We start from the raw sequence: 17,216 nt of genomic DNA on the forward strand, positions 1-17,216 counted from the left end.
GAAGATGTCAAAGGTGGAGCTTGCAGAAATGTCTCTCTATGTGCATTTAGGATTTTATGTTTTCTTCAAATTGTATACATTTTCAAACAAATCATATCTGAAAACATAAAAAAAGAGGCCTGAAAGATGCCATAGGGAGAGCCCAAGGTAAATATGAAGGTACAGCTATAGAGAATATCAGAGATAGAGAAAGAATGAAACATAGAAACATAGAAATAGACGGCAGATAAGGGCCACGGCCCATCTAGTCTGCCCACCCTAATGACCCTCCCCTACCTTTGCCTAGTGAATAGAGCCCACGTGTCGATCCCATTTGGCCTTAAAATCAGGCACGCTGCTGGCCTCAATCACCTGCAGTGGAAGATTATTCCAGCGATCAACCACCCTTTCAGTGAAAAAGAATTTCCTGGTGTCACCTCGTAGTTTCCCGCCTCTGATTTTCCACGGATGCCCTCTTGTTGCCGTGGGTCCCTTGAAAAAGAAGATATCTTCTTCCGCTACGATGCGGCCCGTGAGATACTTGAACGTCTCGATCATGTCCCCCCTCTCTCTGCGCTCCTCAAGCGAGTATAGCTGCAGTTTGTCTAACCTTTCTTCGTACGGGAGATCTTTGAGTCCCGAGACCATCCGGGTGGCCATTCTCTGAACCGACTCCAATCTCAGCACATCTTTGCGATAATGTGGTCTCCAGAATTGCACACAGTATTCCAGGTGGGGCCTCACCATGGATCTATACAATGGCATAATGACTTCCAGCTTACGGCTGACGAAACCCCTGCGTATGCAACCTACGATCTGTCTTGCCTTGGATGAGGCCTGCTCTACCTGACTGGCAGCCTTCATGTCCTCACTGACGATCACCCCCAAGTCCCGTTCTGCTACCGTTCTTGTTAGGATCTCACCATTAAGAGTATAAGTCTTATATGGATTATGGTTGCCTAGGTGCATGACTTTGCATTTTTTGGCATTGAAGCTGAGTTGCCAGGTCCTAGACCAGCGCTCCAGTAGGAGTAGGTCGTGCATCATGTTGTCGGGCATTGAATCTTCGTCCGTTGTACATTTTCCCACTACATTACTTAGTTTGGCGTCATCGGCGAATAAGGCTATTTTACCTCGAAGCCCTTCTGCCAAGTCTCTTATAAAGATGTTGAATAAGAAGTAAGAAACAAAGGCAGAGCTAGAGAAGAGCGTATTCAACGGACTAACGAATGGCTCCGAGAATGGTGCAGAGAAATGAACTTTGGATTCCTAAACCACGGCGAGACGCTCCAGGGACTACAAGGACCAGATGGACTCCACCTAACCAGAAGAGGTAGAAACGTATTTGGACATCGATTGGCCCGCCTACTCCATAGGGCTTTAAACTAGGTAAGTTGGGGGAGGGTACATACTTATATCCCAGAGCAGTAAGAAACCACCCTGAGGAGGCAAGTCGCACTCACACTACCAAGTCTAAGGTAAGTACCAATGACATCCACATTAATTCAGGGAGAAATATCACTGATAATTTAGGAGCCACACTAACTCATAAAGTAAACTCTTCACAGAAATGGAGGGCCATGTATGTTAATGCGCACAGCTTGGGCAATAAGATTCTAGAATTAGAGACTGAAATAAATGCCGATCTTGACGTGATAGCGATATCTGAAACCTGGTTCACGGAATCGCATGGGTGGGATATGGTTATACCAGGGTACAACCTACTTCGCTGCGACCGAGTGGGTAAATTGGGAGGAGGAGTAGCGCTATACACTAAGGAAAGCATCAAAACCACCAGAATCACAGATGTTAGATACACTGGGGAATCCCTCTGGGTGAACCTGGCCAGAGGGAATGAAAGATGCCTATACCTTGGTGTGATATATAGACCTCCCAGGCAACAGGAGGACAAAGACATGGAATTAATCGAGGACATAGAGAATATCACACTACGCGGGGACTCTGTAATGCTAGGAGACTTCAACATGCCAGATGCAGATTGGGACACACTCTCCGCGACTACGGGTAGCACCAGAAGAATATTAAACTCCATAAAGGGCGCACGTCTCAAGCAATTGGTATTGGAACCCACCAGGGACAAGGCGTTACTAGACCTGGTTCTCACCAACGGAGATAGCGTCACGGAAGTCTCAGTAGGAGAAACACTGGCCTCCAGCAATCACAATATGGTTTGGCTCAACCTCAAGAAAGGATTCCCGAAAACAAACACAGCAACAAGGGTTCTCAACTTTAGAGGCACAGACTTCAACTGCATGGGAGATTTCGTCCATGAGGAGCTACATAAACAAGCAAAAACTGATAATGTGGAGGATATGTGGTCGTCTCTGAAGTCCATACTACACGAAGCAACAGACCGATACATAAAGACTGTAAGTAAACGCAGGAGAAACAAAAGACCCCAATGGTTCAGTAAAGAAATTTCAGACCTAGTTAAACAGAAAAGAGACGCTTTTATCGCCTACAAACATTTAGGCAAAGAGGGGGCAAAAGAGGACTATCTAGACAGATCTAAAGCTGTCAAAACAGCAGTCAGAGAGGCCAAACTCCGAATGGAGGAAGAGCTAGCACGGAAAATTAAGAAAGGGGATAAATCTTTCTTCAGCTATATTAGCGACAGAAAAAGAAACAAAGATGGGATAGTACGCCTGAAGCAATCGGACGGTAACTTTGCAGAATCAGACTCTGTGAAGGCAGAATTACTAAACCAATACTTCTGTTCAGTTTTCACCCGCGAAGCGCCGGGAGCTGGTCCACAGCTGCAGACGGGAGATAACCGGAAAGACCCGTTTCAAGATTTCGAATTTACGCCCAGTAGTGTCTACGGCGAACTTTCAAGACTCAAAGTAAACAAAGCCATGGGACCAGATAACCTACACCCCAGAATGCTCAGGGAGTTAAGGGAAGTCCTGGCAGAACCATTATCTGTTCTTTTCAATCTTTCCCTAAGCACAGGAAGGGTCCCATTAGACTGGAAAACAGCCAACGTAATCCCACTCCACAAAAAGGGCTGCAGGACAGAGACAGCAAACTACAGACCAGTGAGTCTCACGTCTATAGTGTGTAAACTCATGGAAACACTGATCAAACAGAATATTGACACAATCCTAGATGAAGAAAAACTGCGTGATCCACACCAACACGGGTTCACCCGGGGTAGATCCTGCCAATCTAATCTGATTAGCTTTTTTGACTGGGTTACCAGACAACTGGACGCCGGAGAATCACTGGACGTGGTATACTTGGACTTCAGTAAAGCATTTGATAGCGTCCCTCATCGAAGATTACTGAACAAGCTGAAATCGATGGGATTAGGAGACATTCTAACTACATGGGTTGGGGATTGGCTGAGCAGTAGACTTCAGAAGGTGGTGGTAAACGGTACCCCATCCAAAGCATCGGACGTGATCAGTGGAGTGCCGCAGGGATCGGACCTGGGTCCGATCCTATTCAATTTATTCATAAGAGATATGACGAAAGGACTTAGAGGAAGGGTATCACTGTTCGCCGACGATGCCAAACTTTGTAACATAGTAGGCAGATGCTTATTACCTGATAATATGACACACGACCTACTGCTGCTGGAACAATGGTCAAAAACTTGGCAGCTAGGCTTCAATGCTAAAAAATGCAAGATAATGCACTTGGGCAAGAGAAACCCCCGTAGAACTTATGTACTAAATGGTGAGACCTTGGTTAGAACTACGGCGGAACGAGATCTAGGAGTGATCATTAGCGAGGATATGAAGGTTGCCAATCAAGTGGAGAAGGCTTCCTCCAGGGCAAGACAAATGATGGGGTGTATCCGTAGAGGTTTCGTCAGCAGGAGACCTGAGGTTATGATGCCGTTGTACAGAGCCATAGTGAGGCCTCACTTAGAGTACTGTGTTCAGTTTTGGAGCCCACACTACCGAAAGGACGTGCTGAGGATCGAGTCGGTTCAGCGAACGGCCACCAGGATGGTCATGGGGCTCAAGGATCTCACGTATGAAGAAAGACTAAAGAAGTTGCGGCTGTACTCACTTGAGGAAAGAAGAGAACGGGGAGATATGATTGAAACGTATAAGTACATCACGGGACGCATCGAGTCAGAAGATGATATCTTCTGGCTCATGGGACCCTCAACCACCAGAGGGCATCCGCTGAAAATCAGGGGAGGGAAGTTTCATGGCGATCCCAGGAAGTACTTCTTCACCGAAAGAGTGGTGGATCATTGGAACAGACTCCCACCCCAGGTGATAAAGGCCAGTAGCGTAACGGATTTTAAGAAAAAATGGGATACTCACGTGGGATCTTTAAGGGAGTAAATTCAGGGGGGGGATACTTGGAATGGGCAGACTTGGTGGGCTATAGCCCTTTTCTGCCGCTTTTTCTATGTTTCTATGTTTCTATGTAATAGGGTCGGTCCCAAGACCGAACCCTGTGGCACTCCACTGATCACCTCCGTCATTTCTGAGGGGGTGCCGTTCACCACTACCCTTTGAAGCCTACCACCAAGCCAGTTCCTAACCCATTTCGTCAATGTGTCACCTAATCCTATAGAACTCATCTTGTTCAGCAACCTGCGGTGTGGTACGCTATCGAATGCTTTGCTAAAGTCCAGGTACACGATGTCCAGGGACTCCCCAACATCCAGCTTCCCCGTCACCCAGTCAAAGAAGCTGATCAGGTTGGATTGACATGATCTCCCCTTAGTAAATCCATGTTGACGGGGGTCCCGTAGATTTTCCTCATCCAGAATCTTATCCAATTGTCGTTTGATCAGAGTTTCCATAAGTTTGCTCACTATAGATGTTAGACTCACTGGTCTGTAGTTTGCTGTCTCCATCTTTGAGCCTTTCTTGTGGAGTGGAATGACGTTAGCCATTCTCCAGTCCAACGGGACGCTTCCTGTACTAAGGGAGAGGTTGAAGAGTGCTGACAGTGGCTCTGCCAAGACATCACTTAACTCCCTAAGCACCCTGGGGTGTAGGTTGTCAGGCCCCATTGCCTTGTTAACCTTGAGTTTTGACAGCTCATCGTAGACACTGCTGGGCGTGAATTCGAAGTTACTAAATGGGTCAACTGAGTCTGCCCTTGTCTGTAGTTGAGGGCCAAGCCCCGGCACTTCACGGGTGAAGACTGAGCTGAAGTATTCATTTAATAGCTGGGCTTTTTCGGAATCCTTTTCCACATAGTCTCCGTTTGGTTTCCTAAGATGTACAATCCCGCCAGAGTTTTTACTTCTATCACTGATATACCTGAAGAAGGATTTATCTCTCTTCTGGATGTTCTTTGCCAGAGACTCCTCCATGTGAAATTTAGCCTCCCTGACTGCTGAATGATTAAGGAAAGGAGAGAGAGAAGCTTGGGAATTCACAGAAGTGATTTAAAACAATTTCAGTGACACCAGGTTGCCCTCAGATAGGGACAGAAGGGTAGAAGTTAATATAAGGGCCCAGGTGGATAGTGAAAATCACACTCAGAAAATTCAGAACATTTTAAGAAGGTGATGGGACCACTGGGAATTACAGTTGTTTGCGGGCTGAAGAGAAGCTCAGGGATAGGGGAGAAAGAACATAAGGACAATGGTTACCTCTTTGGGTTGTTGACCCATTTGATGCCACCCTTCCACTGTTTAAATGGCTCTTCCACCACTGCTTCATCTTAACCACAATATAATTGAAGGCTAACACGGTCTTGTGTTCCAAACTACTTACAGAATTTACAAGGTCCATTTTACCCTAAACTGCTTCTAGGGCTCTAGCAAATATGAAATACTTTTTCTTGCTACTGTATGTTCTGCATAGCACTGAGACTACTGCCAAGGGGCACCTGTCTCCCCCATCCTGGTTTTGTATGTGGTGAGATTGTAGTGCTAGTGATTGAATTAAAGGGCCCGATGTTTAAAATGATTTAATTTGGCAGGAGGGGGTTAGCCCTAAAGCATATATATATTCAGCAGCACTTAACTGCTTCATCGTAAACCAAGATGGGTAGATGTATGAAGTGTGCGTATTTGTGAGTGCAGCTTTGTGTCTTTGCGGCTATGTTTTTTGTCTTTGTGAGTGTGTGCATGTCTTTTTTTAACCTTGTGTGTGTCTTTGTAGCTATGTGTATGGATGGATGGACAGACAGATGGAGCCTCCCCAATAAGCGTTATTGATTACGTGAAACGCGCCTTTAAAAGGCTACTTCTTCAGCAATGACTACTCATCCCTTCTTGGAGATGTTCCAAATGGCAGAGTAGAGCAATATAGACTTTGGGAGGGTTTCCCCATCTCTACTGAAGGGCGTGCATGCTGTAAACCCAGCCTTACCTTTCCTGTGGTAAAGCAGTACATGAGAGAAGCTTACACTACTACTATTATTTATCATTTCTATAGTGTTGAAAGGCGTACTCGGCGCTGTATATTCAACAACTACTGCCGCTGTCTGTATTATGCTCTTTAAAATGAAAGAGTTTAAACCTGATATATTTCAAAAGTCTATGAACACATTAGAAATAAAAAGTCAAAGCTTTTTCTCCATATACCTTCCGTTAAGATATCAATCATGTCATTGACATTAAAGCTGAGCTCGTCCACATCTTGTCCAATATACTGGTACATGGCCCGACACTTGGGGCCTGATGGCCTAGGCTGGGGTTTGGGCCTTCCCACTGCTGGCTGGGGCCTCTGGCTTATGCTCCTCTTCCGTTGCATCCTGCCAATAAAATGAGAATGCAAACAGCATGAATACAAAGTAAGAATCAAAACAAATGTTTAAACCTCTGCAAATTCTGCAAGGGTGAAAAGCTTATAACCGAAATGTGGAAACTCAATAATTTGCACCAGCCAACTGTATAAGCCTGACTGCTTATAAGATAGTGCTCCTTATCTATGGGTGTGTACCATCTTGTTTAAAATAGCACACAAATGCTATACTTTATCCAGCACCCAGCTCCCCATCTTGTTTTACCATCAAGCTTTTGTAATGTGTATACCAGGGGCATAGTCAGAAGATTATTTTTGGGAGGTCCTAAGGGTGGACTGGGGGAGACCAAACATTTCCTCTCAGTCCCCCCAACTCCCTACACTGCTGCTACCACCGCTGCTATTGCCGAACCCCTCCCCCTCGAGCTACCACTGGCATTGCTGAAACTCCTTCCCATACCTTTGTTGGCAGGGATGCTCAAGCCCCGCCAGCTAAAGAGTTTCCCTGCTGGAGGAGCAGAAGTTGTCGGGCTTGTCCAGCCTCTAACACGCAGCACTTCTGCAGATGCTTAGTTCATATGTGAACTGAGCATGTACAGAAGTGCTGCATCAGCTGCCTGAGCCCCTTGCTAACCTCAGGGAAACTCTGATTGGTGGGGCTTGAGCACCCCTCCAGCCAAGTACCAGCTGCCATGATATTGGAGGGGGCCTGAGTCCAACTTGATGGGACACAGGCCCCCAATGCCCCCCCCCTCCATGGTTACGTGACTGGTGTCTACTAACAATAAAGAGGCTGTTGCCTAAACATCCATTTGACTCTTGCCTCCCACAAACACTGACCTGGTTAGCTCTTGGGGAGTTGTAGCCAACTGGTGCCTGCTTGTTTATAGATACCTTTGTAGGGCTATCAGGAATTACTGTAAACTCAGTGATGCAATAAAGGGAGAGGGAGTAGGGGGCAGAGCACCCCAAGTGCCATCTTAGCGAGGGCGCTGACATGTCTTTTCTCTCCCCCTGGCAATGGGGATGTCTCTTAAATGCACTCACCCCCCACATACCTCTTCAAGTCTTCTAGCCTTGCTGGCACTGAGCAAGAACTCCTCCCCCCTGCTCACGCCAGCCTCAGTCCTCCTCTGATAAGAATATAAGAGCATAAGAATAGCCTTACTGGGTCAGACCAAAGGTCCATCAAGCCCAATAGGCTGTTCTCATGGTGGCCAATCCAGATCCCTAGTACCTGGCCAAAAAGAGTAGCAACATTCCATGCTACCGATCCAGGGCAAACAATGGCTTCCCCCATGTCTTTCTCAATAACAGACTATGGATTTTTCCTCCAGGAAATTGTCCAAACCTTTCTTAAAACCAGCTACACTAGCCGCTCTTACCACAATCTCTGGCAATGTGTTCCAGAGTTTAACTATTCTCGTGAATGAAAAACATTTTCCTCCTATTGGTTTGAAAAGTATTTCCCTGTAACTTCATCAAGTGTCCCCTAGTCCTTATTCCAATGACTCAAATCCACATGGAGTTCATGGCTCCATTTCCACTGTAATCCCTGTGTATCTTTAGGACTATCCAACCTAGACAAAGCTCTATGTAATGAAAACCCAAAGTTTGAAAGGCGGCCATGCTGGAATAAAAGTCCTAAAGACCCTGCCCAATGGGCTGCTTAAGCCTCTCTTGAGATAGAGAAAGAATATAATGTTTAGCCTGACAGTAAGAAAAAGGATCACCCCAACACCTACCTAGCTGATCACCAAAAGCCACTAAAGGTTTCAGGGTACCCTCTGGGGTCAACAGATGTTCCACCAGACTGATCCCCGGTGAGCCCAACCTCAAAACGCCGGGTTATCCTGACCCAGTGGGAAAGCCAAATTACCTCTCAGAGATAGTTGGGAAGTTACTCTAGGATCTCCGCCCAGTTTGCAGATTAAACTCCCCCCCCCCCAAAGCCCTCATAGATTTAAAAAGAATGCTAGAACAGAGTGCAGGCGGTATATCTTTACTAGGGAGATGTAAAAGACTGTGAAAAGAATGAAGGGCATAAAAAGCAGCTTCAAAATCCAGAGGAGTATATTGAGTCTCACCAAGCAGCCAATCTTTCAAATGTCGCAGTATGGTCTTTAATTAAAGAATGAATTATAGCTTTCTTCCAGATTTTTGGTAGAGTACTGGTAGATAGACTTGAGGTAAATCCATATGCAGTAAAACATGGCAATAACCTGTTCTCTCACAGTATAAAAATTACCCCAAAAGAGGAATCAGCAGAAAAACATTTTGGGCCTGATATTCAGTTGGCAGTGATCAATTGTTTTGCTAACCACTACCGATGTTAAACCTGGAAATTCATTTCTTGGCGTTATTCAGGCACCGGCATTGAATTTTTAAGTTTCTGGAGCTAGCTGATACATAGCCAGTTAGATGAGATAGTTTCATAGTTTATTAAAATTTGATTAAATGCAAAACATAAAATTCAAAGCGTTGTACATTAAAATAATACATGACAATTAAAAAAGGGGAATTAACATAAAAAAACAAACATGACTTACCATGGACCGACTAACTTAACATAGGGCTCCTTTTATCAAGCTGCGGTAGGTGGTTAACGCGCGGAATACCGCGCATTCAACTGCCTGCCGCACTAGTCGCTAACGCTTTCATTGACGAGGCGTTAAGAACATAAGAACATAAGAAGTTGCCTCCGCTGAGTCAGACCAGAGGTCCATCCTGCCCAGCGGTCCGCTCCCGCGGCGGCCCATCAGGCCTAATTGCCTGAACAGTGTCCATGACTAATTTTGTAACTGCCTCTAATCCTCTAATCCTATCCCTATTACCTACCTCTACTCCTATCTGTACTCCTCAATCCCTTTGTCCTCCAGGTACTTGTCCAGACCCTCTTTGAAGCCCTGTAGCATGCTTCTGCTTATCACAACCTCCGGTAGCGCGTTCCATGTATCCACCACCCTCTGAGTGAAAAAGAACTTCCTGGCGTTTGTTCTAAACCTTTCCCCTTTCAATTTCTCTGAGTGCCCCCTTGTACTTGTGGTTCCCCGTAATTTGAAAAATCTGTCCCTGTCTACTCTTTCTATGCCCTTCATGATCTTGAAGGTTTCTATCATGTCTCCTCTAAGTCTCCGCTTTTCCAGGGAGAAAAGCCCCAACTTCTTCAGTCTGTCAGTATATGAGAGGTCTTCCATACCCTTTATTAGCTTAGTTGCTCTTCTCTGGACTCTCTCAAGTACCGCCATGTCCTTCTTGAGGAACGGCGACCAGTACTAGACACAGTACTCCAGGTGCGGGCGCACCATTCACGATACAGTGGCAGGATTACTTCCTTCGTCCTGGTCGTGATACCCTTCTTAATGATGCCCAACATTCTGTTCGCCTTCCTTGAAGATGTGGCACACTGCGCCGATGCCTTCAATGATGTGTCTACCATCACTCCCAGGTCTCTTTCAAGGTTACTCACCCCTAGCGGTGATCCCCCCATTTTGTAAGTGAACATCGGGTTCTTTTTCCCTACATACATGACCTTGCATTTCCCTATGTTGAAGCTCATTTGCCACTTTTTGGCCCACTCTTCCAGCGTTGTCAGATCTTTTTGGAGGTCTTCGCAGTCCTCCATGGTTTTGACCCTGCTGTATAGTTTAGTGTCATCCGCAAATTTAATAACCTCACATTTTGTTCCTGCCTCCAGGTCGTTGATAAATATATTGAACAGGAGCGGTCCCAGCACCGACCCCTGCGGAACTCCGCTCATGACCCATTGCCAGTGTGAGTAATGGCCCTTTATTCCAACCCTCTGTTTCCTGTCCGCCAGCCAATTTTTGATCCATCGGTGGACCTCCCCTTGCACCCCGTGGTTCCATAGCTTCCTTAGCAGTCTTTCATGTGGTACCTTGTCGAAGGCTTTTTGGAAGTTAGTTTTTTGGTGTGCTGCGGGGGTTAGCGCGTGATGAAATGTCCGACACGCTAACCCCCGTAACACACCTTGATAAAAGGAGCCCATAGGGTAGGATAGAAACAAGAAGAAAGTAGGGAGATAGAACTGACTTTTATGTGTGTAGTCGAAATGAACAAATTAACCCAGTGGCATAGTGAGGGAGGGAGGCACCTTGCATCATTGTGCTTTTCGCCCCCTACTTTTCCCCACCACTTGAGCACCCCTCCCCCCACATACCTCTTGAAATGTTTGCTGGTGTGAGCAGCACCTTCCACCTGCTGCTTGCGGTGGCCTCAACTCCCTTCTGACATCACATCCTGGACCCATGGAGAGGAAGAATAGAGGAATGGGCCTTGTATATTGTTTGTTTGCGGTTACACATTCAAAATGGTTTTACATATATACAGGTACTTATTTTGTACCTGGGACAATGGAGGATTAAGTGACTTGCCCAGGGTCACAAGGAGCAGCACCCCTGCCAAGATGGCACCCAGGGTGGTCCACCCTCCCCGCCCCCCTTACTACACCACTGATTACTTGTAGACCATACAAATAGGGGGAGTAATTTTATAACAGGGCACCCATGTTAAATGTCCAACAATTCCAATTTCATGCCTATTTTCTAAAGGCCAAAACCGCCCCAGTAATACATTCCAAAGAACCTAGATGGTGATATTATCTAATATAATAAAACCCTAAGCGTGCATGTGCACTCTTACCTGCGTGTTCCATTTTCCGTGGACCTGTAGGTCCCCGCCGGCAAGAGTGCGCATGTGCGCTTCTACTCCCTCCCTCGACTCACTAGAAGGAAGCAGTTCGTCGTCTTCGGTCCCCCATCCCCGCCGCACCTGAACCCCCATTGAGCCTCCCATCCACCCCGAAACAACAAAAGACCTTCCGGAACCAGCAGCGTCCCCAGCACTTTAAAGAAGCCGCTTCGCGACCTAATGCCAATTTCCTCTGCCGCGTCCCTGATGACATCATCAGAGACAGAGACGTGGCAGAGGAAATCAGCATTAGAAGGTCATGAAGCAGCGTCTTTAAAGTGCTGGGGACGCTGCTGGTTCTGGAAGGTTTGTAGGTCGTCTCGCAGTGGGAGTGGCGGATGGAAGGGTCAATGGGGTTGGCTGAATTGTGGCGGGGGGGGGGAAGATGGAAACAGGCTGATCACCAGTTCTACTACACAGGGGGGATGGGAGGGAGGGAAATAAAAATGCCGGATTCTACTGTACAGGGGGAATGGTGGTGGGGGTATAGGGGGATGGGAGGGAGGCAGGCAGGCAGGCTGGCTTCGGGGGTGGGGTTGGGTCAAAGTCTTGAAGGCAGTGAGGGAGACATAGGAAAGAGGCACAGGGGGGTACTAAGGACATAGGAAGGGGCACTGAGGACACTAAGGACACAGGACAGAGGTACTGGGGGCACTAAGGACACGGGAAGGAGGCACTGGGGGCACTAAGGACACAGGATGGATGCACTGAGGCCACTAAGGACATGGGAAGGAGGCACTGGGGGTACTATGGACACAGGACGGAGGCACTGGGGGCACTTAGGACATGGGAAGGAGGCACTGGGGGCACTAAGGATGTAGGAATGGGTACTAAGGACATGGGAAGGAAGCACTGGGGTACTAAGAACATAGGAAAGGGCACTAAGGACATAGGAAGGAAGCACTGAGGGTACTAAGGACATAGGATGGGACACTTTGGACATAGGAAGGGGGCCACTGACAGACATGCAGGCATGGTGCAACAGAGAAATACAGGGGGCCAGCGAGACAGAGACAGAAAGAAAGATAGACAGACATGGGGCCAGAAAGAGACACAGACAGAAAGAATGACAGACAGACAGCGTCCAAGGAGAAAGAGACAAAGAACCCCCCCCCCAAAAAAAAAATAAAAATAGACATCCACTCTAGCACTCGTTAATGTAACGGGCTAAAACACTAGTACATATATTCATATTAAGTCCTTAAGCATGTTATTCCTATTGCTAGCCCTTCATACCATCAGCTGTTGGAGATAAGAATTCTATCCTCCATCAATGCCACTGTTTTTAATCATGGGTCCAATGTATTTTTTATTAATTAGAAATCATGTCTATTCATCCAAAAGAAGGAAGAAAGCATGACTTAGCTTTCATTCTGTCTAAATCATCACCGGAATAGAAGTCCGCTGGACCGCTGGACGACGGAGACAGGAAGGGAGTGGTAAAGGAGGAGAAAGAAGTGGCAGAAAGACTTAACATGTTCTTTTCGTCTGTATTTACAAACAAAGACAAATCCAACATACCGGAACCTGAGCAATTCTTCAATGGAAATCAAGCAGAAAAATTAACATCTATGGAAGTGAGCCTTGACGATGTACGCAGGCAGATAGAAAAACTAAAAACTGACAAATCCCCGGGTCCGGACGGAATCCATCTAAGGGTTCTGAAGGAATTAAAGGAGGAGATAGCGGAACTATTGCAGCAAATTTGCAATCTATCCCTGAAAACAGGCATGATCCCGGAGGACTGGAAGATAGCCAACGTTACCCCATCTTTAAAAAGGGATCAAGAGGTGACCCAGGAAACTACATACCAGTGAGTCTGACTTCGGTTCCGGGGAAAATGGCGGAAGCATTGATAAAAGAAAACATCGATGAACATTTTGAAAGAAACGAACTTCTGATAACCAGCCAACATGGTTTCTGCAAGGGGAGATCGTGCCTAACGAACTTATTGCACTTCTTCGAAGGAATTAACAAACGGATGGACAAAGGAGACCCCATAGACATCATATATCTAGATTTCCAAAAAGCCTTTGACAAGGTGCCCCATGAATGCCTACTCCGGAAAATGAAGAACCATGGGGTGGAAGGAGACGTACAAAGATGGATCAAAAACTGGTTGGCGGGTAGGAAACAGAGGGTAGGAGTGAAGGGCCACTACTCGGACTGGAGGAGGGTCATGAGTGGGGTCCCGTAGGTGCTCGGGCCACTGCTATTTAATATATTCATAAATGATCTAGAAACAGGGACGAAGTGTGAGATAATAAAATTTGCGGACGATACCAAACTATTTAGTGGAGCTCAGACTAAAGAGGACTGCAAAGAATTGTAAAGGGACTTGAACAAACTAGGGGAATGGGCGACAAGATGGCAGATGAAGTTCAACGTTGAGAAATGTAAAGTATTACATGTGGGAAACAGAAACCTGAGGTACAATTATACAATGGGAGGGATGTTATTAAATGAGAGTACCCAAGAAAGGGACTTGGGGGTAATGGTGGATATGAAAATGAAGCCGACGGCACAGTGCGCAGCGGCCGCTAAGAAGGCAAACAGAATGCTAGGCATAATCAAGAAGGGTATTACAACCAGAAGGAAAGAAGTTATCCTGCCATTGTATCGGGCGATGGTGCGTCCGCATCTGGAGTACTGCGTCCAGTATTGGTCGCCGTACATTATGAAGGACTTGGCGTTACTCGAGAGGGTTCAGAGGAGAACGATGCATCTGATTAAGGGGATGGAAAACCTTTCATACGCTGAGAGGTTATAGAAACTGGGTCTCTTTTCCCTAGAGAAGAGGAGACTTAGAGGGGATATGATAGAGACTTACAAGATCATGAAGGACATAGAGAAAGTAGAGAGGGACAGATTCTTCAAACTTTCGAATAATAAAAGAACAAGAGGGCATTCAGAAAAGTTGAAAGGGGACAGATTCAAAACGAATGCTAGGAAGTTCTTCTATACCCAGCGTGGGGTGGACACCTGGAATGCGCTTCCAGAGAGCGTAATAGGGCAGAGTACGGTACTGGGGTTCAAGAAAGGATTGGACAATTTCCTGCTGGAAAAGGGGATAGAGGGGTATAGATAGAGGATTACTGCATAGGTCCTGGACCTGTTGGGCCGCCGCTTGAGCGGACTGCTGGGCATGATGGACCTCAGGTCTGACCCAGCAGAGGCATTGCTTATGTTCTTAAGTCACCAATGCAATCGTGTTTCGAGCAGTGCTCTGTATCAGGATTGCAGAACATGCACATGATATTTCTCAAAGTGCACATTTTCACACTTCTTTTTCCTATACAAGCTCAAGAGCAACTTATGATGCCATCAAAGCCTCAGCCAGTCTCTTGTTTCTATAGCTGCCACCCAATGCTTAGCATGGTTGCAAGCTTCCAGTATAAGAGATAGTGAAAGAAATGTTGGACATAATTAAAGAAGCAGTTCAACCCTCCATATCGGCTATCTGTGCGAGGCATACTTCTTTCAATTAATACAGATGTGATACTACCACAAGAGATTTTGTTACTAGAAATAACCTCAGCAGGCTGAGCAATACTGTTTCCCCTAAGCCAGGGGTGTCCAATGTCAGTCCTCGAGGGCCGCAATCCAGTCGGGTTTTCAGGATTTCCCCAATGAATATGCATGAGATCTTTTAGCATACAATGAAAGCAGTGCATGCAAATAGATCTCATGAATATTGATTAGGGAAATCTTGAAAACCCGACTGGACTGCGGCCCTCGAGGACCGACATTGGACACCCCTGCCCTAAGCCAAGGCAAAGAAAAAGAGCTCAACCTAAGCAGGTGACCCTCTGACCAACTTAAGCAGCAGCCTTCCTTTTGACTATACTCTTCATCTCCAGTCTCTACAAAACATTCATCCTACCCTACCTGTGATAGGCACAATACAGGGGTTTTTTTTCTGTTGGCATAGCAAAACACCAGGATATATGAGTCCTTTACTTTTTCTGGGAGGGATGTTGTCTTAGATTTACCAAAGACTAAACCTCCTTCCAGCTACCTCAATAGGTTGGAGGAGGAAGTCTGCCTATTTCTCCAAGCCAAGGTCATAAAACCTGTCCCATCTCAGGAGAAGAATCAATGTTTCTACTCAAGATATTTCTCATTCCAAAAGAGATAGGGGGCTTTGTTCCCTATACTCAATCTCAGAAACCTCAACCATTACCTTCTCAAGGAGAAATTCAGAATGACTATTATCCCCTTCATTCTTCTTCTGCTCAACAATGGAGATTGGATGTGTATGCTGGATCTGAAGGAAGCATACACATTTATCTCATTCCATTCTTCTTAGAAGAAATAACTCAGGTTTATCTTCAATCTAACCATTTGTAGTTCAAAGTCTTTCCTTTTTGCCTTTTCTTGGTTCCAGGGTGTTTTTAAAGTGCCTCATGGAGGCAGCTGCACTCGTTCACAAGCAAGGTCATACAGAGGGAAAGTTATCAATGCATGCTCTGGTTTAATAGGGTTATTTTGCATAAATGTGACCCTGTGGTAAAACAACCTCACTTAAAAGTAGACCACATTGATAACTTCATCCTCTTCCAAACCTGGAAAATTGGCTTCTGGTGGCTCAAAGCTTTAGTTTTCTAGAGAAGGCAATCGCTCTTCTGCTGTCTCCAGGATTCCTTATCAATTTTCAGAAGTCCATCTGGATAATATTATTTCCTTTGTAGGCCACACCACTTTGCCACCAGTTAGGTAAGCACATACTTAAACAAGAAAGTGCTGGTTTTATGTATATTTAGGCACAAAAGTAGCACATAATAGTTGGCACCCAGTTATATAATTTCTCTTATCATTGCAATATACAGCTGTTATATGGATAAATCTTATAGCTATAGTATGGTATGCCATAAAGTAGAGGGTATTTTTGACAAACTGAAACCATGTCCTCTCCCTCAGTCTATGCCACCCAACGCAAGGCTAAGCCAGCTCCCTGACAAAAAAATAAAAAACATCTTCCCAGGCTGCCCACCAACTCCACCCTTTCCCAACACTTCACCTGTAGGCCCTTCCTGGGCCTATCTTCTAAAAATCCTGGTGGTCTAGTGGCCTCTTCAGAGCAGGAGCGATCCTGAGCTTCTCCTGTTCCCACCTACTCCATAGGCTGCTGCGTGAAGTAATGGTGGCAGTTTTGAGATTGGAAATGACATGAGCAGGAGTGACTGGGGATTGCTCTTGCCCATGCTGGTTCCAATCTCAAAATGGCAGTCATGGCCTTCTGCAGCAGTATCACAAGGCTGCTGAGGGAAGACACGGTCACCATTTTCACTATGCAGCAGGCAGGAGTGACTCAGAATCGCTTTTGTTCTGAATAGGCAACTAGATTGCCACAGCTTTTAGAAGGCCTAAGGGATAGGGCAAGTGCAAGGGATAGGGCAAGGTGGACGGCCCAGGAGGATGGGTGTTTTGTTGGTGCGACTGGCCCAGGGCAGATGGACTTGTGGAAGTGGCGGGGGTGGGGATGGGGATGGGGATGGGGATGGGGGGGCAGGGTTATGGTTTTGGATTCGACTTTAATTTCAGCTGAAACCAAAGACCCAAGAATTTCAGCTGGAACAAAAACCCCTAGTTTTGATTGCTCTGTACCATAAAGTACTGTATAGTATAGCAACAGTGGCGGTCACTATATTAAAGATATATTCAGCTCTGCTGAATGGCAGCACTAGTACTACTATTATTATTAATTATTTCTATAGGATTACTAGACTACACAGCATTGTACACATATGCAGGTACTTGTCCCTAGTGGGCTTACAATCTAAGTTTTGTACCTAGGGCAATGGAAGGTTAAGTGACTTCCTCAAGGTCACAAGG

At 46.0% G+C, this 17,216-nt stretch overlaps 1 protein-coding gene across 1 annotated transcript in view; it reads right to left on the minus strand.

The window, feature by feature from the left end:
• Window positions 1-17,216, minus strand: part of MYO1F (myosin IF) — a 235,841-nt gene that overhangs the window by 1,079 nt on the left and 217,546 nt on the right. Inside the window, 1 exon segment of the mRNA XM_033955757.1 lies at window positions 6,512-6,681. Coding sequence (XP_033811648.1) covers window positions 6,512-6,681 — 170 coding nt within the window.

This window comes from Geotrypetes seraphini, chromosome 8, assembly GCF_902459505.1.
Source record: "Geotrypetes seraphini chromosome 8, aGeoSer1.1, whole genome shotgun sequence".
In the NCBI taxonomy this organism is placed as follows: Eukaryota; Metazoa; Chordata; class Amphibia; order Gymnophiona; family Dermophiidae; genus Geotrypetes; species Geotrypetes seraphini.